At 44.3% G+C, this 21,438-nt stretch overlaps 2 protein-coding genes across 3 annotated transcripts in view; both read left to right on the forward strand.

The window, feature by feature from the left end:
• Positions 1-5,533, forward strand: part of SYNPR (synaptoporin) — a 110,832-nt gene extending 105,299 nt beyond the window's left edge. For both annotated transcript variants that reach the window (XM_074913881.1, XM_074913882.1), the window contains 2 exons: positions 2,718-2,909; positions 3,676-5,533. In XM_074913881.1, coding sequence (XP_074769982.1) covers positions 2,718-2,909; positions 3,676-3,942 — 459 coding nt within the window. In that variant the 3' untranslated portion in view covers positions 3,943-5,533. The remainder of the gene's footprint in view (positions 1-2,717; positions 2,910-3,675) is intronic.
• A 6,480-nt stretch (positions 5,534-12,013) lies between these two features.
• Positions 12,014-15,502, forward strand: SNTN (sentan, cilia apical structure protein). Its single transcript, XM_074914569.1, has 4 exons — positions 12,014-12,123; positions 12,755-12,789; positions 13,561-13,700; positions 15,207-15,502. The coding sequence occupies exons 1-4, from the start codon at positions 12,014-12,016 to the stop codon at positions 15,363-15,365; spliced, it is 444 nt and encodes a 147-aa protein (XP_074770670.1). The 3' UTR covers positions 15,366-15,502.
• Positions 15,503-21,438: the final 5,936 nt, after the last annotated feature.

Consider the following 21,438-nt stretch of genomic DNA (forward strand, 5'->3'; position numbering starts at 1 on the left):
AAAATAAATAGGGAGACACAAGTTTGCTCTAATCGTATATTTTTCTCCTTGCGCAGCACAGAGGAGATGGAACAAATCTTCCAAGATGTGTACCCTTGGTGAGAGCACCTGCTGAAAAAATCCTGCTATTTCATTAGTCTTTCTGTCCTATCTTCTTGACAAGCTGTTGGCTGGCTGGTGGACAGGCTGCGTGGTTTCTTCTCTGAGTCCCACCGTGTGATCTTTCCCTTTTGACTTGGTGTGTTTCTGGCACCCAGACACACTTGACAGGTTTTGGGGAGTTCGTGTATAAAAGGGCTGATCCCAGGAGTAGGGAGCCTTTCCACAAGGCTCTGATCTGCTCTCAGGTAGGGGAATTTGTGGCAGAGAGGGCAGGATTGGGCAGGGTTAGGCTTGTGTGGATGCCCTGGTACGGGGGAGAAGAGGAAGTCAGCAGGAGGCTGGAGGATGGGGTGAGATGGAGAAGACCCGACCTGAGAAATAACATAAAATACTTAGTAGTCCCTTTAGGACCATCTTCTCAACTGCACAGTGCTATCGGATGTTCTTAGCGGTACTTTGTAGCTACAAAACAGTCAGAGTAAGGGACTCTTGCAGACTGCAGACATTTGTGCCACGAGTTGTGCAAATGCCTCAGCAACATGGGGTCAGGATCTGCAAGCTTGATAGCAGGTCTGAACTCCTGCTGCTGTCACCTGCTTGAAGAACTTTTCTCACTTTCCAAAATTCCCTCTTAGCAAGTTCAAGCTCCTACATTGTGTTAGTTTTGGTCAGTTTGCTTCAAATTTTTACCTGCTGTTATACACTTATTGTTATTGCCAATGCACTGATTGCAGAGCCTGATCCAGCTTGCAAAGTCTAAAGCTATGGTGTCACTGAGAGAGAATTCTTGTTATATAAAAAATGTATTCCCTCAAACTTCCGTGTGTCCCCATCTATAGCATCAATCGGAGCCTATATAGGTGCTTGGCGTCCAGGTAGATAACATGTCAAGCCTCACAGCAAATAAAGAGCGTATCCTATCACAGTCCACAGATCAGTGAATATCTGCTGTTTCTACTAGTTGGAATTCTTAGGAAATGTTTGCAGTTGAACTTGTTGCCTCTAGGAGGCCATTTCTCATTCAGTTACTGCTAGGACATATAAGATACAATAATTTCTTTTGCTGGAAGCCTCCCTCAGAAGAAATTTTACTCTGGGCTATATGCCTCTGCCTACCCGGAGTCTCTTTGGGTGTTAAGATAGTTGTCAGCTCCTGGGCTTCACACTCTTCAAGAGAGCCCATTTGGGCAGCATGAAGGGAGGTCAGAGGGACTCAAAGCTCAGTGGCAGACACAGGCCTGCAGAAAACAAATTGTGGCACTGTTAAAAGAGAAGGATGTATCCTTTGGGAAAGCATCCAAGCACAGTTAATTTAATCCCATCTGCGTGAGCAGAGAAATCCTTTGTTCATGGCTCACTTGTGTGGCTGGTTTATTGACTGGTGCCTTTTCCATCGTGACAGAGGCTCGTGTCCTCTGTCCCTGCGGTGCCATGGAGAGCTCCTTCCCCAAATGCCAGGTGTGCTTGTAGAAGACAAGAATGGTGTTTCCTGGGGATCACTTATTTCTTTGGATAGCAACCCAAAATGCTGTGTTCTTAATGAACGTTTTCTCTTCCTTCCATGTACACCTTTACTTTCTAAGGGGGAAGGGGAAGCAGCCCCCATGGGAGGTGGGATATCAAGACGCAGCAATGCAGTTAGTGGTATGTTAGACTTTGGCACCTCTACCATCTGTTGTGGGCTGACAGATGGGATGAAATATGACAGCAGAAAGGCTCTTCTGTTTTAGCAAGACACAAGAAAGCTTGAAAAATCACACCTCCTCCCTCCTTTCCCCCCAAACCCACACAACAACAGTGTCACTTGGCCACTTGTTCTGGCTAAGACAAGGAGAAGTTTATGCCTGTGCGTGCTCCTGAGAGTCTTTCGAGGGAAAAGTGAGCAGAGTGGTTCAGAGCAGAGCTGCTCAGAGGTGCTGGATCCTGGAAGGACTGCCACCCCTTGTCCCCTCTTTTCACGTGAATGGGAATTAGGAACAAATTCTTTACTGGGACAGAAATGCTGAGGAGTCTCTGTGCTTGGCAAGTCTTGCTGTTTATTTGTTCACTTGTGATAATTAGTGGCTGCACGGCTCGTGCAGCAGGGACATTTGGCCTTACCTGTAGCTGGTGAGAAAACTCCTCATCTGGTAGCCGAGGATTAGCCAGTTTCAGGTTCTCCCTGAGATGCTGCCGCAGATGGAAACACTTCCTATCAGAAACCCACCCCGGCTGTCTGTAGGAGCACAGGGGGCTAGAGCCAGCTCTCAGGAGGGCCCAGCTCCTTTCCAAGCATCTATATTTTTAAAATGATCCCAATTCATCAGCCGGGTGCTGTGAACGGCCACATTTCCAAGGCAGCTCAGCATCCTGGGTACTGGCCACGTGCTTGTGGGAAGCTGGCCTTGAGGTCGGAGACGCAAATGGCAGCCGAAGGGCTCTGCCCTGTTAGGCACATCAAGCACTTCTGAAAATTAGCTCTGGAGGTGATGTCAGCAATCGCAACCTTCCATAAAATAACAAGCTCTTGTTTTTTCTCTCCTCTGACGCACGCTTTTAGTTTTCTGGTGATATTTAATATTTTTTCTTCCCAATGGACACACCAGTATAATGCTTCTAACTAATTTGTCTTTTAGGATTTCATTGTGACAGTGGTCTTCTCATTCTTGTGGCTAGTGGGCTCATCTGCTTGGGCTAAAGGACTGTCAGATGTAAAGATTGCGACTGACCCAGACGAAGTGCTGTTACTGATGTCTGCCTGCAAACAGCAGTCCAACAAATGCTTGCCTGTTCGCAGCCCTGTTATGTCAAGCCTCAACACTTCGGTTGTAAGTGACTTTGATTACTACTTTTCACCCTTACCTTGCAAACGTATTTTTGTCTCTTTTACCCGTGTATTGACCTAAATTGGCTGGTGCAAACCAGTTAGCTGAAATGATTTAATTGGAAGTAGAGTCTTGCTGCGGGGAAAGGCAGAGCGTGACTCACGACAGCTATTTGCCGGGGAGCAGCAGCGGGATGAGCACGCAGGGTTGGGATGGGGAGGAAGCAGTGTCTGTCCAAGTGCATTGGTTGGCCTGTCTGCTTTTAAATTGTTTGCTGCAATGCTTTTGAAAAGGGGTCTGTAGGCCCCTTTAGGAAGAAAAGGTTTTGTGCCTTATAGATTCCTTTAAAAATCCTCAAGAAAACAACATAAAATTAGTCTTCAGAGTGTTTAAAAAAACCCTAAAGCAAACCCTCTATGCCAGATGACCCATTAATATCTCTTCTTAATTATTTTCTTTCAGTTTTATCTTTCCACAGCTCTTTAAACTAGATTATGTTTGCAAACAAACAAACAAAAAAATTGTTTTGACCTAAAAACTCAACTTTGTTTTTGGAAACAAAAAGGAAAACAGATACCTTGTGAGCTATGGCTAAGGGAGATGAATTTGGGAATTTGCTCCCAAGCTGAGAAAATTTTCCGTGAGATTTTGGGAGAAGGATGGACTGGGAGCAGCTTTGACTCCTCCCAGGACTGTGCAGGGTCTGTAACATTAGGCTGGGCTGTGAGACCGCGACTGCCGGGTGACAAGCTCCTCTTCTCCCCACCAGGTCTTTGGCTTCTTGAACTTTATCCTCTGGGCAGGCAACATTTGGTTTGTGTTTAAGGAGACGGGCTGGCATTCCTCGGGCCAGCGGCATCCTCCAGACACCATGGAGAAGCAGTCCAGCAGCTACAACCAAGGTGGCTACAACCAAGACAGCTACGGGCCAGCTGGTGGCTACAACCAGCCAGGCTCCTATGGCCAGGTGGGTGAATATGGCCAGTCCCAGAGCTATGGCCAGAGTGGGCCAACCTCCTTCACTAATCAAATTTAGGGTTCACACAGCACAAGCTCTTGTATCCCTCCCATGTAGAGAGTTTAACAGGTCTCAAGTTTCAGTGGCGTCAGATTTTTAAGGGTTTTACATAAATTAATACTACAACATGGTGTTCAATGTCGATTGAAGGTCTAAGCCTACTTCCTGAGGCAGATGTGAGGTGGCCGGTGGGCTGGAGTTGGCCTTTTTTTCCCTGAATAGCCAGATGCAGGGGATATGTTCATCGCAGGTGATGACCTGGAGTCAGTGTTGTAGTACGTACTGTAGAGATAACTTTATGGTAGTTTTGTATGTGTTAAGATGGTAGAAGCATTTTGTAGCCTCAAGTCTGTAGTATTTAATATGCATAATATAATTGAATTTCCCTCTGCATTTTGGTGAAAAACAAAAGTGTTTTACTATTATTTCTACAGATTAATCTGTATATCCATGCATGTAACATTGCACCTAAATTTTCCAAACTGCCTGTCTGTGACTCTTCAAAACATTTGTTTTGGTTATACCTTTTTGTTTCAGAAGATTTTACTATTATTTCAGTTAACCGAGTCATCCGTAACTTAGTGCATGGATAAGCAGTTTCATACTACCAAATGTCTGGACTGTGTAAATGGAACTTCTCAACTTCTGCCACTACGTTTTGTTAAATGTATGTTTAAAAGAAGTATGCATCTTTTATATATTTTGCAGAGTTGAATATATGGCTTACCCAAGTTCTGAATGCTTTGTAACTAAAATGTTTTTCCTTGAAATGGCATTCAGTAGTATATATAGTACCTGACTAATGTTTATTCCATTTAACTCAGCTAAGTATTCATTCTATAAATCACTATTTCTATGGATGTTTTGTGAATCTTTTAACGTGAGCTGTGGAAAATAAGGACCAAGTAACTGTGTTATATGTTTACAGAGGTATTTATTTAACTAAGATAACAGAGGTGCAGATATCAGTATATAAAACCACGTGAAAATGCCCTGTAGCTTAATATAGCAAAACATGAAAGCCGCATGTATTGTTGTGACCTTACAAAGCATAAATACTCCTTTATACCTTCTTATAAGAAAACCTTTCTATCCGTGTTGTTTCAAGATTGTTAGATACCCCTCTTTTCTGTCGCTGCTCTGAGCGCTAGCTTGGTGCTACTGGAGAATGTAACTGGATTGACCAAATAACCCAGGCTCAGAGGAACTCACCCTAAAACAGCCAAACTTGTAGCCTGTTCAGATTTCTCCCTGGGAAATTCAGCCCTTCCTCACTACAGCATATGGGATGCATTGACACAAACAAAAGCCCGAAGCACAATATACTAATCAAAACTGATCATCTGCATTTCTAAATCAAAGTGTATCAGTATATAATCTTATTGTATGAGCTGTAATGTTGAAAGCATCTTAGCTTAAAACAGCTTAGTCTCTTCTATGATTGTTGTAACCAATTTATGGCTACTCGGTGGATGAATCTATATTGTGATATCTATTTGACCCTAATAAAGTTATTGCATACAATGCATGTTTTCAGAGTATGTTAATATTAAAATGTCACTGCAGAATAACTAAGATAACTATTAAAGATAAATATTCTTGTGCTTGACCTTACTGGTCATATTTTTACTGTTTTCCAACACTTTTTTGAGGATGTTTTTAATGTACTGTGGAGTTCGGCACTTCTAGGGGCGTTTGTCATTAAAGGTCAGTATCACCAGTTTAAAAAAAAAAAAAAAATTAAAACTGTGTAATTTAATACATGCCTGCCTCTTTACCTCTCTTTCCACCTGTCAGTAGGACTAGCCCAGTACTGTGCTAACTAGCCCAGTTCTGTGAATTGCTGAAAAGCCAAGTTTGGGCTGTGGAGAGGACAAAACAGAATATCTAAATGTCCTGGTATTCCACATGAGAGAAAAACACAATCTTCTGGGTCAATGAAAAATTTTATTTTGGCTCTCAGTTCTTTTCTTCCTTGTTTTTGGTTGTTTGTGGGTTGGTTTGGGTTTTTTTAAGTTTGGAAAAAGATATAGGCAAGCCAGGAGAAAGTGAAATCTCTGTGTGACAAGGGATGGGGATGGATGTATGCTCTTCATGCCCCCTCTCACAGAGTCCTACTTCTCCCTTTTTTTTTTTTTTTTTTGTTTTTTTTTTGTTTTTAAATCCACTTTGTATTAGTTGATCAGGTATAACCCAGGTTGGTTCATCTAAGCCTCTCCACTAGAAATAGAGTGTCAACTATAGAGTTGACAATAGAGTGTTTTGTGTCAGCTAGCTTTCTGTTCATGAACTTTTCCACCCGGATCAGCAGGGTCCCATTTCCAAGCTTTTCTATTCAATGCTAAGGGTTAGAAACTTGTTCTGCTGAGGTTTATTCCTGCATTTCAAACAAGCTGAAATTCTTGTGTAGCCATGTGAGAGCAGGAACTGCAGCTTTCAAACCCTCAGGAGTTGACACCCCTGGAGAAAGGGCAGTTTCTAATACAAGATTGGGAACAGAATTAAGATGATGACTTATTTTGGGTATTATTTGCATAACTCCAAATCTAAGATATTCTCATGAAGGGCAGAGCTGGTGGAAGAGTTGACAAAAGCAGGCACACGTTTTCATGGAAGATTTGCCCTTTGCTTTACCCAGTTGGCCAGATCTTCACGGGTACGTTAGCTGCTTGCCGCCATGCAGAGCTGTTGAGCTGGTTGTTATCCTTTGGGGACTATAGTCTTCACTGTGAATTAGGAGGGATGAAAAATCTCTTCATCTATAGCTTCTCAGAATAATATAGTATGGCAGCAGCAAAAGTGAAAACAAAAATGATGCATGCACTTGTCTGCGTTATAGAAGAAGATGTATCTGACTCTTTCCTCAGTGTTCCTCTGGATTCGAGTCGTATCCTCTGGCAATTGTTGAGAAATTGGAAGTTTATTTGATCTGGGAGTAGCGACTGTATAGCGAAGTATTGAGCAGCAAGATGGAAAAGACAGTATTTGATGTTCCCTAGGTTTAAGACAAATACTTAAGTAAACTCAAGCATCCTCTGTGAAACTGCTGCTGGCAGACTGATCGCTTTCCTACTTCATCATTAGTGAGTATCTCTGCCAGTTAAATAACTAGGTCAGCCTGGTTCCTTGATCTTCTGTGCTGTCCCTCCGGTTTTCCCATGTGTTTTCTCTTTATAGCCCATTTCTCAGCTACCCAAGACAGAAACATATTTGCATTATCAGGTGTAGAGCTGTGAAGGAGAGCCAGGTACCTCGGCGAGTGTGATGAGGATGGTGGGAGCACAGGGTTTTCTCTCCAGGTGCCTCAGAGGCCAAGGAAGAGCCATGCTCACGTGCTTCTTTAGGGTTTCCCCATTGCTCTTGACTGGGGAGGGAGATGCACTTTGCAAAGCTGCAGCAACATACCCTCCGTGGGGAGGTGCTGGTGAGAGCAGGGAGCACGGCTCTGGGTACCCAGTGGCTCTGCAGCCTGCTTTGCTCCCTGTCCAGTGCATTAAGGAGACAAGGATGAGTTCAGGTGCAAATCCAGCCCACAGGGCTGTGACCTCACCTGACAGGGTATTTTTTATTGTGCAATACTTTCCCAATGACTGAGCAAATCTCCTTCACCGTGGCTGTCGAGATGCCTGTAACAGAGCCCTGAGGATGGCCAGGACTTGGAGAAAGTTTGTGCTCCTGTCGCATGAATTCATATTGCAATATGACCTGATTAGGTTAATTATTTCCAATTTGTATATGCTCTCCATTTGAATGAGCAATTCAGGCTCTAGCCCTGAATTAATCTTGGCTGAAACTCTGATGTACTGATGAAAAAGGCAGCCTCATGCAACATGCATTGCACCTGTCTATAGTCTGATCTTGGCAGTATCTCCAGAGTTTCACAGTTAATATTACAGACAGATAAAGAACTACTGATTAAAAACTGCCACGTATTGTTTCATCCTTTTCTGAAAAAGTTGTTCTCCTATTATGTCATATCACGTCATAAGCATTTAGTCCTCTGTCTACTAGTTTTAACCAGGTTTGGGTCAAAATCTTTATATATGTGAATGGATGGGCTACTTAGCTTATGCTCCCCCTGCCTTAACTATTCTTTTTCAGGATTTCTTTTTCTTCCCTCCTTCTACTAAACCTAAGAGCTTTTCCTCCTGGAATTTTCTAAGAGCAGCAATAATCTGTATTTTAGTATTAATAGCTGGTGCTGATTATCCCATCATTTGTCAATGCCATACATCCTTAGTATGAAGATCTTAGCATTTCGATATGAAATTTTAATAGTTCAGTGGGGAGGCATCCCATTTGTTGCATTTAGCTACCAGTTTCTTTTCTTACATCTTTATCGTTGTGTCCTTAATAAGATTTTAGGTTTTTATGAATATAGCTGCATTTTTAAAGTCTAAATGTCCTATAATACAACATTTCTCAGAGGAAAAATTATTTGGTAATAGTATTTTCAGGCTTCCCTCTGAAAATGAATACCGTACCAAAAGCGTTGGCCTCATTCCTCATCCATTAGATTGTCACAGAAATGGGGGGAGATGGGGGCCTGCATGCAGGGGATACCTGCAGCCACTCTGCTCCCTGACAGGCCCCAGATGAGGCACATTTTGGCCAAAGTGCTGTACCTCATCTGAAAAATACCTAGACATGAGACGACAAATGATGTTTCCCTGCAGACAGACCAGTTCCAATAGCTTCTCTTAAATGACATTTTACCTGCTCCATCTCAGCAATGGAATTCATAAATATTTTAATCATGCGTGACCCCAGAGCTAAATTCCAGGCTGAGCTGAGTTATCCCCCATGTGTGCAGTAGTAGGGTAGATGGGCTGACTCCCAGCCAGGGTCCCCCCTCACCCCAACCCACTAAGCATGCCCTGTGGGGCAGTTTTGCATCCCCCAGGCCAAGTGCTAGTCACAGCTTAATTATCAGGCACCGGTCATCAAACTGTGCGCAGCCCACCTGATGCTGATAAATAATGGTGCAAATTTCACACTTGAGTAAAATCAAATTGACTATAAAGAGATGTTTTCAAAAAACGGTGATGGCCAAGAGGCAAATGTTCCTGGGACACACAGAGCATCACTTAGGCCATCCCGGCACAGATTGAAGCAGCAGCAATATGCACCCAAAAAAGCACAGTGATGGAGAAACAAATGAAACACTCGCTCTGTGATTTTATTTATCCTCTCCATTCCCTACCTCTTGGAATAAATGCAGAGGTTCAGGTTTCAGGATGTTTAGCCATATGTTAGCAAGGGTAAACCAGCTACTGGTGAGCAGGAGCCAGTTAGGCTCTGTGACCAGAGGGGTACAGTGGCCATTACCTGACATTTAGGCGAAGTAGACTGCTTGTTGCAGCAGCGGGGCTACCAATCCCTTGAGCTGGTTAAATCGCCATTAACCTGTGCTGGATTGTGTCTCCTCTTTGCATGCCACCGTGCAGAAGAGGAGGAGAAGGTCCTTCTCCAGTGGGGCTGGGCCCACTTGCCCATGGCACACCACAGGTTGTGACTGGTGTTGAGAGACCAACTGCAGCGAGCACGTTAGACCTGCTGCTTCTGTTAGCTTTTCACACAGTAAGTAATTGATTTCAAAGGGATAGAGCAAGAAGAAATAGAATATTAGGCTATGGCAGCCAGTCTTGCTTTGGGTTAAGATGGAGTGGGGGGCTTCTTGGTCTTGGCTCTTTGGAAAAAACCACATCTGTCATGTAAGATCAAAATGACCATATGCAAAGAAATCAAACAATTGCATCCCTGGGTTAGCAGCATGTCTGCAGCTGCTGAAGTGTTCGCTGAAGAAATGAAACCTGAGTGTCTAATGGTGTGAAGGCACCTTTGGTTTTAGGTGTTCCCTTGTCCCTGCCCAGTGCGGGCATGCCCACACCTGCCCCTGCTGAGTGTCACAGGGTCATCTCCAGGGGAGCCACGGCTCCATCACACACAAACGTTTCACAACATAGGTCTTCTTGAATTGCAGAAAGTACTTTAAAAAGGATGGGAAAACTCTGGGAAAATACCCAAAGTGAAGCGGAGACTCTGGCTTTTTGCAGCAGCAATTATTTTAAGTGAACTGCCTGTAAAGATTTTGCAGTTTTAAGTGTTGGCTTGTGTATTTTATGCAGGCAATATTGTTAACGTGTGAAACATGCTAAAAATTGACCAATAAAAGCACCTGGATATTTCAAACATAAATAGTGTGTATCAAAATAGATACAGAGCAGATGGCCTGGCTCCCTGCACACCTTGCTGACCAGAATACTCAAGCAACACGTACAGCCAAAATCTTGCTGCCTTGAAAGCTGATCACCTGCAAAGGCAAGGGTTATCCTCATGCTACCCTTTATCTGTTAGGCACTAACGCTCCTGCACATGCTAACTAGTATGTATTTACTAGAGGGATAATGTACTACAGACTTGCTCGAACTTGTTACTACCCCAGCAAAGTAAATCACCTGTTCTAGAGCTCAGGCTCTCAAAAGTCAGTTAGATTAAAAAAACTGCGAGCTGAAATCTGATCTACGGTGGAAAGAGCCCAAAACACAGAGGGCTGGGTTTGCCAGCCAGCTCACAGCACTGCCTGTAGCTGATAAACATGCAACAGAGTCTGTTTCTCACTCTCATTTTTACCTTGGACACTAAGACCAAACATCACCATTTTGCGGATTAACCGGGATGTAAGGCTTTTCATGCCTGGTTGTATGGTTCAACAGATGTGAAAGGGAATTATCACTTCAACATGATATCAAGACTCTTTTTTTTTTTTTTTTAGCTGATGGCAGATTACTAAGCCTGAATTCTTGTTTAATTTTAGTGTGTTAATTGATGGGATAATGAGCATTGATTATATGTGTTTTGGCTGCGTCATTGCAATTACAGGCTCTGTTTTATTCATGAGCCAGTCCTAAAGAACGCAGTAGAGATCTAAGACAGCTTAAACCTCTCAGAAAAAGGCTCTGAATTGTTTGAGTAATGACACTCTTAGATGGAAAATTAAAGGTTCTCTTTTCCCATGCTTTTTAAGATAATTAAAATCCAGGAACAGTAAGGTGGTGAACATCCTTATTCATTAGCCTTCAGTAATTTAGCTTCTACTAAATGAGGAAAACATTTTAATTCTCTAGGCCATCTGTTGCAGTCTCCTTTGCGTGTCCTGTTACATAAAGTCTCATCCTGGGTAGTTTTAACATCAGTATTGTATCCTTTCACCAGGAATGATGAGCTGCACGAGGTAGTTGAAGTCACTACCTATTAACAGACCACCCTGGGATTGAAATGGCCACTCGGTCTTTTAAACTGAAGTTATCCTGTCTAGACACCTCTAGGCAAACGATCCGCAGAAAGGAGACCGTGCACAGAGATAGGCAGCATGACAAGCTGTGTGTTTTCTAATAGCGATATCCATGCCAATAAATAACAAAGTTCATCGGAGCCCTTCCAGTGCCTCTAACGTGCGACTGCTCTGCCATATGGCTCCGTGCTGCTTCTGAAGCAGGCAGTATCCGTTCGGGTAGGATCCGAAGCGGAGGCTCCGTGCTGGATGCTGCTTTGCAAGCAGTTTGGAGGAAGAACAGATCTCTTTGCACTGCACCGGGGGAATAAATATTAGAGCAGCAGCTTGCTCACCTAGGATAAATGCTGGGTCAGGATTTAGGAAACACTTGGTTTCTGACTCTGTCTATAGAACAACTCACTTTATAGCTTGGGGCAAGTTACGTTAGTCCACGCTAGAAAGGTTTCCCATTAAAATGATTATGTGTATAGCTGAACGGATTCGGTGTCTTAGTTATTCCTGATGCAAAGTTACGTCCCTACAAATCTAAGAGGATTCAGGCTCCACTAGTTTAGTTTGTTTCTGTCAAATTTTCACATAAAATAAAAGCCACGCTACTTGCCAACCCGGCAGCGCTGCCTCACAAGGGCTGCTTCAGACGGGTGTATTTAGCTGGCTCCGCGATCACCAGGTAGCATTTACATTATTGATAGGGCATGGCTGCGAGCAGGCTGCTTTCAGAGGGCAGAGCCTGAATTCACCTGTTTGCTATTACTCGAGTTGCTTAGAAATCACAAACACCCCAGCCTCAAGATGTGTGGCTGCAGAGCAAGCGTGCCCGGCACGAAGCAATACTCGATCAGTCAACCAGCTCCTGCTTCCACCAAAAAAAGCCCTTTGGCTACAGGAGGCATGCCCAAGCCGTAAGTCATCACTTTGTTCTTTGCATCTCTGGTGATCTGCCATTTGTCTTGAAATTCATTATCTGGATGTATTTGTCTCTATCACAAGCAAACTCTTCTGCTGTGTGTTGGCTGCTCTGTAATTAGTTTGCAGCACTTTAGCAAAAGTAAGCAGGCTTTAAGTTTTAATAGAAAATAGGGAGGTGCTTCTCACAGATGTGAGTCCTGCTGGAAATAAAAGCTCTGTGTCTGCTCCAAACTGGGAGCACTGGTGAGTGGGGGTTGACAGACCCCTCTGCACTTCCCTCGGGATGGGCTCAAAACTGAGAAACCTCTGGAGCTCTTTTCATGTTCTGAAGAAATTACCTGAAGGATGTTGCAATGCCCCTTTCTTAAAACTATTTAACAAGCACCTTTAATAACAATTCCAGGCTACTTGCTTCGGTGAAGAATTCGGATCTGTGTGATGTTGTGTGCTGCTTGTAAAGGTCATTTTCCTTCCCACTGAAGGAAAGTTAGTCTCCCTTGGGAAGCCCTGAGTTCCTGGGGGATTAAATGAAACAGAAATGAGCAAACTTTCTTGTGGAGAAACTATATATACCCACACAATTCACCAGGTGATAACTGTGCCTCTCTTCTCTCTCACTACCAGCATACCTATAGCCAAGCAGCTGGCATCAATAAAAGGTAAGGAGACCCATTTCTTGCCCCTTGGGGGTTCTGGTCTTCCAAGGCTATAGCCCAAGTGCAGCAAACCCTGGTGATTTAGCAGAGCTGTGGAGAGCATGCAGACTCTTGGCTGGTGTAAGATGAGAGGGTCCCATAGGTCAACAGGTACAACGTGCTCCTGTGTTGATCCATGTCTTCTCTTCTGCTTGCTTTTCTGTTAAAAATCACAACCCAAAATCATCTGTGGTACCTGATGCCAACTGAGTGCACAGTCTTAGGGATGTGGCTTAGGAGTGGGGGGAATGAATCCAGCCAGTAGAGAGTAATGCTGAAGTGCAATGCTGATGCTCAGACACAAGCATTTCTGTTCTGTCAGGCTTCCCAAATGGGCCCTGTTTTCCCTGATATGGGATCCTGGGAGTCCAAATGCACCCAGGAGGTGGCCAGCATGGCCTGGCCTCATGGTGTAGCAGGTCCTGGCTGGATGCCCAGGGTGGGGATAGACCAGATGGTCCTCACACATCACCCTGTATTACTGCCACAGCTCTGATCAGAAGCTTCCTTTGGGGGTGTTTCCATGGGAGGTGAGGCACGTTGCTGGCCCACTCCAAATAAAATCTGGGCCAGGTCCTCTGTGGGTATAAACAGTTTCAGTCTCATTAACTTTAATGAAACTACACAGATTTCCACCCACTCAGGGTGGTTCTGACGGACTCCTTTCAATTATATCTCAAATGCCACTTTTTTTTTCTGATAGACTGATAACTTTCCCCCCCCCCCCCCCCTCAGCTCTAGGAAAAGGCTCAGAACTTGAAAAAGCTTTTGCTACAGCAGCTTTGGTGTATAACAACTCTGCTGATCCTGAGGGCAAGCTTAGCAAAGCTGAAACCAAAAGCTTGCTGCAAACCCAGTTTTGGGGTTTCATACAGGTGAGGGGGCTTGGGTGAGTGGGTGGCACTGGGCTGGCACTGGTGGGGCGCTTTGGGCGCACGAGTGACACTTTGGGCTCTGTCCTGCATCTGGGCAGGCATCAGTCCATGGGGTAATCCCAAGTGAGACTTCAGTGATTTGGTACAAACATCTTCAGTGAATTAGTTGCTTTATGTTGAGCCTGTGTGTAACGCAGGACTGGAGGAGCAGCGACAGCAATACACCATGGCTGATGTGCCTGCTTGCACTTTTTAAAAGAAAATAGGGAGGAGGGGGAACCAAATAAACAAACAAAACCCCTCAGACAATGACAAGAGACTGTATTTATGGAGAGGAGAAACCCACTGCATTTAACGAGGCGTTTGGTAGTTTGCCACAGCACCGACCCAGTGCCAGGAGAGCCAGCCCTGTGCTGCAGAGACTGGGGGGGCCACTGGGAGAAAGGGGTCAGAAAGCACCTCTCCACTGGTCGCCCACTCAGGCTGTCAGTGGCAGCTGGGTATGGTGAGTATATATTGGCACTTGTGGCTATAAACCTCTTACAGGGTTGGGGTTTTTTTTTTCCCCTCCCTAAAAACAAACAAACCAACAAAACCCCCACAAAAGAGTTTTATCAAGTGGTACTAAAAGCTATGTAGGACTGGTAAACAGAGTTCAACTAAATAAATGAGAGAGATGTTTAGGAGTAAAGACATTTTAATGAGACCTCTGCTTCCAAGAATAACAAAATCACATGACTGGTTGGGGAGGGGGAATTTATACCAAATTAGAAACTAGGCACCTTATGGAAAAGGACTTGAAAATATCAATAGCCAATCAAATTTGGAATCATGAGATGTTTCGAAGATTGATAAGCTAAAAAAATATCCTGGAAGTCTGTCTTTTTTTTTTTTTTTTTCATAAAGATATATGAATAACAGACATGATACATAATTTTAATAATCCTTTCCATTCCAAGAGTACAGAGAATGGTAGCTACTGAAGTTATGTCTGTAAAATCAACAGTTTCTGGGACCTTCACAATATGTATGTGAAGATCTGTCTTGAATATTAAAGTTAAAAGGGTGGATTGGTTGGTTTGTTGCTCTCTCGGTTTTATCAAGACACAGGACTGCATTATTTTCCAGCAGTTACCAGCTACTAGTTATCATCACTGTCAGATTTTCAGTTATGATTAGGTGTCTTCTTTTAAAAGATGTGTTCTGGATTCAGGTGGAAACTTTGGGGACTGGTTGTTCTCCTGTCTGATAGTAATAATATGATTGCAATAACATTTCTGTTTGAGTTTCTTGGGATACCTTTAGAAAACCTAATATGAATGTGGACATAAAAACCTGAATGGGAATATAGAAATATACGTGAATTTTTAGATGTTTCTTTAAGATGTTTTAGATGTTTCTTAAAGAAACAGATGTTTCTTTATATTTTTTTATATGATGCAATAAAAAAGGAATTTCATGCTTAATCTTTTTTTTTTTTTTTTTTTCATTTAAAATTCTCCATAGGGCCAAGAAAACAAACCAAAATACCAGGAAATAATTTCTGCCCTGGATGAGGAGTCAGAGAACAAAATTGATTTTGAAGATTTCATGATCTTGTTAGTCAGTCTCACTCTAATGTCTGACCTGCTGCAGGAGATCAAAAATGTGACAACCACAAAATGATCAGTGCTTTTAAAGAAGAAATGGCTCGGCACTTTCTAAGGAAAGCAGGAGTGAACCACACACAGAGATAACACCAAGTGCCTGGATACCCTGTGCTGGTCCTTTTTAAATGGAATAAATACTTCTGCAAACCTGGCTGAACTCACTCCTCTGTAGAAACTGTATGTAGAGTGAAATATTGATGCTCAGGGCTTCGTGTCCACTACATACATGCTTTGGGAGGGTGTGCTGGCTGGCTCTGGGTGCGTCCCCAGGCCCCAACACCAGTTAGTGGATGGGTGCAGCCCCCAGCGCAGCTTAATGCCCAGGGAAGGCAGCTCAGGCTCTCACAGATTTCTCCATCATCTCCCTCACCACTGCAGGGGTGTGATGGGGACACCACCGCAAAAATGTGCGGCCCCATCTCTTCAGGGCAGCAGCATGCGTGGCAGGGCTGGTCAGCTCCCCAGGGCTCTCCCAGTTACCCCAGTGTGCTTCAGCCCCGAGCAGTGACACCAGTGATGGATTTCACAATTGGCAGCGACTGCAAAATCTGTTGCAGCCTTCAGTAAACATTGACTTTAGTCTGTGTGGTTTCCAACCCACAATTAATCCTTCTGAAAGGAGCATATATTTATTTTTATTTCCTCCTCCAGCTGATCTCTTAATGGAGTGATCACGATGGGAAGAAATTTCAAGTCCAGTATTTGCAATGCATCTTTGGCCGTGCTGTTCTCGTGTGTGACCAAAGGGATGACTTAGTTAAACATGACAACCAGGTGACTCTGTTGTTTCATGAAACTGTGAAAAGGAGAAACCAGATAAGCTAAGAGGAGGCACAAACTATGGATGGTGGGGAAAGAGTGTGGCCACTAAAGTGTTTGTATTGGAGCTGAGTGCTATTGGCTACCCAACCACGGGCTTGGTTAGAGCCAGAGCCTCAGTATTAAATGCTCATCATCCTAATCTTTGTTTCAATTCCTACCTATAAGGTCCTGACTCAGAGCCAAAATTTAGCCCACTGAGACATCTCTTTGGGTCACAAAAAGCATCCACGCACCCCAGGAACAGAATATCCTCTGTGAGAATTTAACAAGCATCTACCAAGGCAGTTAAGATGAGCAAGCCAGCCAAACATTGCAACACTTTTTGTTTTCTCATCTTCCTTTTCTGGAATGGAATTATTTAGCTTTGGTACATCATTCTTTTTAAACAGAAAGGGATCAAAACCTTTAGTGTTAAAAGAGGGAAATTAATGCCAGCTGAGTAACAAGACTTAACTCCTTGGCATAAAAAGGCTCTTAGTGTTTCCAGAAGCTAAGAGGATGTTCTGTAACAGATTTAGGTGCAAAGGAAAGACACATGGCCAGCAGACAGTTGTTTTGAGAGGGAAGGTCTGTGTCTTCGTGAGGTACGGGATGGAGCGGAAAGAAGAAACGCAAATGGATGAGGGGGGTTTTGAAATGAAGCTCAGCTGGTAAGGTGCTGCTCCATGGGGTTTGAAACTCAGCGAGGACATGGCCTGGCCTGGAGGCTAAACATTCACAAATGGTCTTCCTACAAGTTAAAACTCATATTAGCCAAGTCCCTTGCTCTGATGGTGGATTGCAAGAATGGACAGTATCGAATGAGCTGTCCCTCCTGTACACCTCCCACTGAGGAACTGGTGGCCCCGTGCTGCGAGGATGACTGCCTCCATGGGGTGCACATCGAATCTCCCAAAGGTGGGGTATGGGAGTCCATAGATGAGGAGGGCAAAATTCTCTTGGAGACCATCCCTTCTGGGCTTGTGTCTTCCAAGGAAGCGGACTTTGACCAAGCATGCTGGATCAAAACTAGGACTTAATCTGGTAGCCTCGTCCATGTGGGTATCACAGCTTCCTATTGACAATGTGTCCCTGGTGTTGCTCAGTCTCTTCCCCCAACCCCTTGTTTTTTGGCAAGGTAGAACATCTGCAAAAGTTTAAAAAATCAGCTGATGCTCCTTTTCTGAGGTAGAAAGATGGGTTGAATGTGAGAGTCCTTAGAAGGCTTTTCCATTACCAAAGTAAAGAAAACATGGCACAGCCCTGAAAAGCATAAATTTCCTAATATCCCTCTCTAACAACAAGCTGAAAGGAACAATATTGGGAAGCCAATTAAAGAGTTATTTGAAATTGCTAAGGGCCTAACACAGTTGCTGTTACTGCTGATACGTTTCTTAATCTTGTATGACTTGAATTAATGATTTAAGAGCCTTTTATCAGGTCAACTCACTCTGTCATCTCATTGTATGAAAACCCTTTTTATTCTAACGTGTTGTGAGCTAACATCCCAGTCCCTGGCTTCAATCAAAAGCCCCTTGTGCTAAGCAAAAGTGAAAGTCCAAAGTAAGAAGCAATTCCTGAGCAGCAAAAATATTCAAATGGTAGGGAAGGAATCAGAGGCACAGGAAAACCAAGCGCCTTGCTCAGTGCATGTAGCAGAGCTGGAACTGGATGCCAGTCTGCACTGGGCTTCTTGCACAGAAGAGCATGGCTTTCCAAGAGGCACTGTGATGCTTTCTGCAAGAATTTCTGAACAAAGCGAATGGGATGTGCAAGTCCTGATCTGCATCAGTCCTTGAAAGTCCCACCTGATGCTCAAAAGCAGAAGGGCGCACTTGGAAGAGCCCCAGCATCCTCTTACAGTTGGGAGTAGGCAGAAGTTTGCAGCTCGGCTGTGGAAGATGCTCTTTTATTAGCTCAAACTATTTGTGGCTGCCCTGAGCACTCTCAGCTAACGGCTTTGAAGCTGATCTGGTGTAGACAGCGTGTCTGGCCGTGTCCTTGGGGACCTGGCTAAAAGCTTGCTTAAGAGAACTACTGTTGTGCTTTATTTTGTTCCTAGCTCGTTCCTATTGGAAGCAATGGGAGTTCATCATCGATTTCTCATCACGGAGCCCACGCAAGTGTTAAGGACTTGAGCAGGCAGCTAAATTGATCAAATCTGCAGGTTCCTCTGCCTCAGCAAGTGTGAACATCATATCAATATCTGATAGCCTCTAGAAGTGAAGGCAGCATCAAGACCAGCTAGTCAAAACCTGACCTCTGTGGTCTTGGGGTTAGGTTGGGATTTGTGCAGCTACATTGTCCAGGTGTGAGTAGCCACCTGGGTGGCTCTGCAGACTCTGGAGCTAAGTTTGAAGTTCTGTTCTGAAAAGCCTGAGTCATCTCTGCAGTTACATGAGCTTTCAAATGACTGACAGAGGAAAAATGGGTGGCAGGGAGAGCTTCAGCCTCAGATCTTTAGCTTCCATTTCCAAATATCAGCTACGGAAGGCAGTTTCATTCTCATACTTTAATTAGCACAGCTATAGCTTCTCTCCATGACTTCTTGCTTCATATCTGGCCTTAACTCTATGGCCTGCTGGACTTGGAAGATTTTGAAAATCTGGCTTTAGTCTAATCTCTAAGGTTCTCTCCCAGATCACAGGGGAGCTCTTGAATCCAGTCCACCGACTTTCAGTGGGTGAGTCACAGCAGAATTTTGCATGTTGAGCTTTCTGCCGAGAGCCTAGGGCCACAGGGACTGTGAGTGCAATTTTGCATAAATCTTCCAGGAAAGAGAAACACGCTGCCCAGCTGTCTCGCTGTTACTGCACCTTCAGTAAAGGCCTCCAGTCTGGGGCACGGAAGCCTGGATGCTGAGGAAACCTTGCTGTCTAAGAGACATTTTGCCTGTCTCCTCCTCCCTCAAAGTAAGTGTTTTGTTACTTTTTCGCATAAAATAGAACTTGCACACACTTTGCAAGTATGTGTGCGCACACTCCCACCTCGGTACTTCCACGTGTCATAGCCCATGAAAGTTTCTCAGCAGCTGCGTCCACTCAAGTGGTTATTGCAGCAGGTCACTCTGCAGAGAGGGGTAGAGGTTTGCATCATAACCCACCAAGGTAGCAGTTAAACTCTGGCTACAGGGTAGGAAAACCTTCGGGAGCGTTGGAATGATGCAGAAAGATGCTATCCCCTTAGGAGTTCCCTACAGAGCAGATGAAAAGCTTTGTCCCAGAATTACGTTCTCTCCAGAGTGTGATAGTCTGTGAGCCACAACGAAGCACTCTGAAACACCTCCTGGAAAAAAAGAAAATCTCGCTGTTTCAAGCTCAGGCAGGGAAGCTGGATAAAGAAGGGGTGGTGTTTTTATAGCTCTCTGAACTGACAGCTTTTAATTCCTGCATTGGCTTTTACTGTAGCCAGTGGTTTACAAGGTTTTCAGTGAAGCTGTGTCTTCTCTCCTCACTTTGTTCATCCGCTGTTCCCTCACCCTGCTAGTGTTCATAGCCCTTGTTCTGAGTCCTCCTCCAGCAAAGGTAAACACCAAGTAATGTTCAGCAGCCAGATATACCTTGCTGTCTCTCTAATCCCCAAGTGCACAAAACAGCCATTAGACTTGGATTCAGAGCCATGGGACTTATCTTTTTATTCATTGCTATAGTAGGAGTGAGTGTATGCTATGTATCACCATAACGAGAGTCAGTCCCAGCATCCAGCACATACAGAGGAGCTGAAACCATAATCCCCCAAACCGAACATAAAGAAATTCATGGCATTTTCCCAAGTCCAGCCCGGTGTGTCTGCAGTAGAGGCTGGTTGTGCATATCTGGTGAGTGCCTCGATCATCCTTCCTCTTATTCAAAGGTCCCAAAAAGGCCGACCTGGAAAGGATCTCCCGTGCAGAGAATCATAGGTGGTTCTTGGTTCCTCTGGACCAAAATGAAAATTGGGTTTTACAGCAAATGAGTGTGTAGTGGCTTGCCAAAGTGCCAGTAAGTCTCAAACAGGACCTGGAGTGTCAAGAGCCTCTGGGCAGTCCAGGACAGCCACTGCAGCCCGAGCTGTCCCCCAGGTGATGACTCCTCATGCATGAGCTGCAGGCCCTTGTAGGCATGGGTGGCACCTTCACACTTCTGACGCCCACAGTGCAACCCCTGGAGCCAAGGGACCAATTTCTATTTGTGATTTCCTCTTTGTTGTTTTACTCCCTTTGCCGTGATCCAGCTTTCTCAGTTACTATCTGCTGGACCTTGATGTCTAGAGAAACACAAACCACAGCACATGTTCTTGTGAAGCTGCTGCAGAAATTATTGAGAGGCATGGACCTCTTGGGTGGAGGGAAGCAGCTCCTCAAGTGGGCATGTTTCTAACCCTCCAGTAAAACCGGCAGCCCAAACAGATGCAGAAGTTCATCACTGGGCAAAATTAAGCCCCTGTTTCTCCTGAAATGATCAATAAATGATACACAGGATACCAGGAGCTCTTCCACCCTTGCAACCTCCCGCACGCAGCAGCTAGTTGGCACCTTAGCAGCACCAGAGCAAAGGAGAACAAGCATCATGGTAAATGATGTTTGGTGAAGGTCTGGCCGAGCTGCATGCAATTATTGCATGGATTGTCAAGTATTAGTCAGTGTTAAAAAACTAAATACAAGCTCTCTGGAAAGGCAGCTACATCTAGGACAACTCTTTCGATAAATTGATGTGTGTTAGGTGTCTGCTTGAGTTTGAAAACCAAATCTGGCTAGTACTGGAAATGGTCGAAGTATTCTTACAGTGGGACAATCAGAAAGATCTACAACCCAACCCTGAGACCTTTTCTTCTCCTTCAGCAGTGGCCCAGAGAGCCCTCCTGCTATCTCTTTGATTCCTTTTCCCAGGAGCATGAGATTGGTTTATCTGGACACCTGGGGCTGTTGGAGGAAACCTGTCTACAGATGTTGACCCATTTCCCACATCTGCTGTGGGATCTAGAACCCACATCTCTTGATCTAGTTGTTTGGCCTCCATCCCCACATGATGCTCTTCTGGGGTCTGTGTGGAGGCAACATGCACCAATAGAGACATCCAGGTTAAGCCCTGTATGACGGAGTTTTCTTCTCTAAAGCTGCCAGGGACAAAAACCATATTGGGGAGAGGATGTCAACAGGTAAGTATTCCTCTTTCCTTGGACACTGTATCTGATGTCACAGCTTCCCTGGGTTTATACACCACTATGTGGATTTTGTAGGGTTTTGCCTAATTAATTAATGAAAACAAATTGCAAAATTACCTTCTTATTAAACTGATCTCACTGTGGAA

The sequence above is a fragment of the Athene noctua genome, chromosome 10 (assembly GCF_965140245.1).
Source record: "Athene noctua chromosome 10, bAthNoc1.hap1.1, whole genome shotgun sequence".
NCBI lineage: Eukaryota > Metazoa > Chordata > Aves > Strigiformes > Strigidae > Athene > Athene noctua.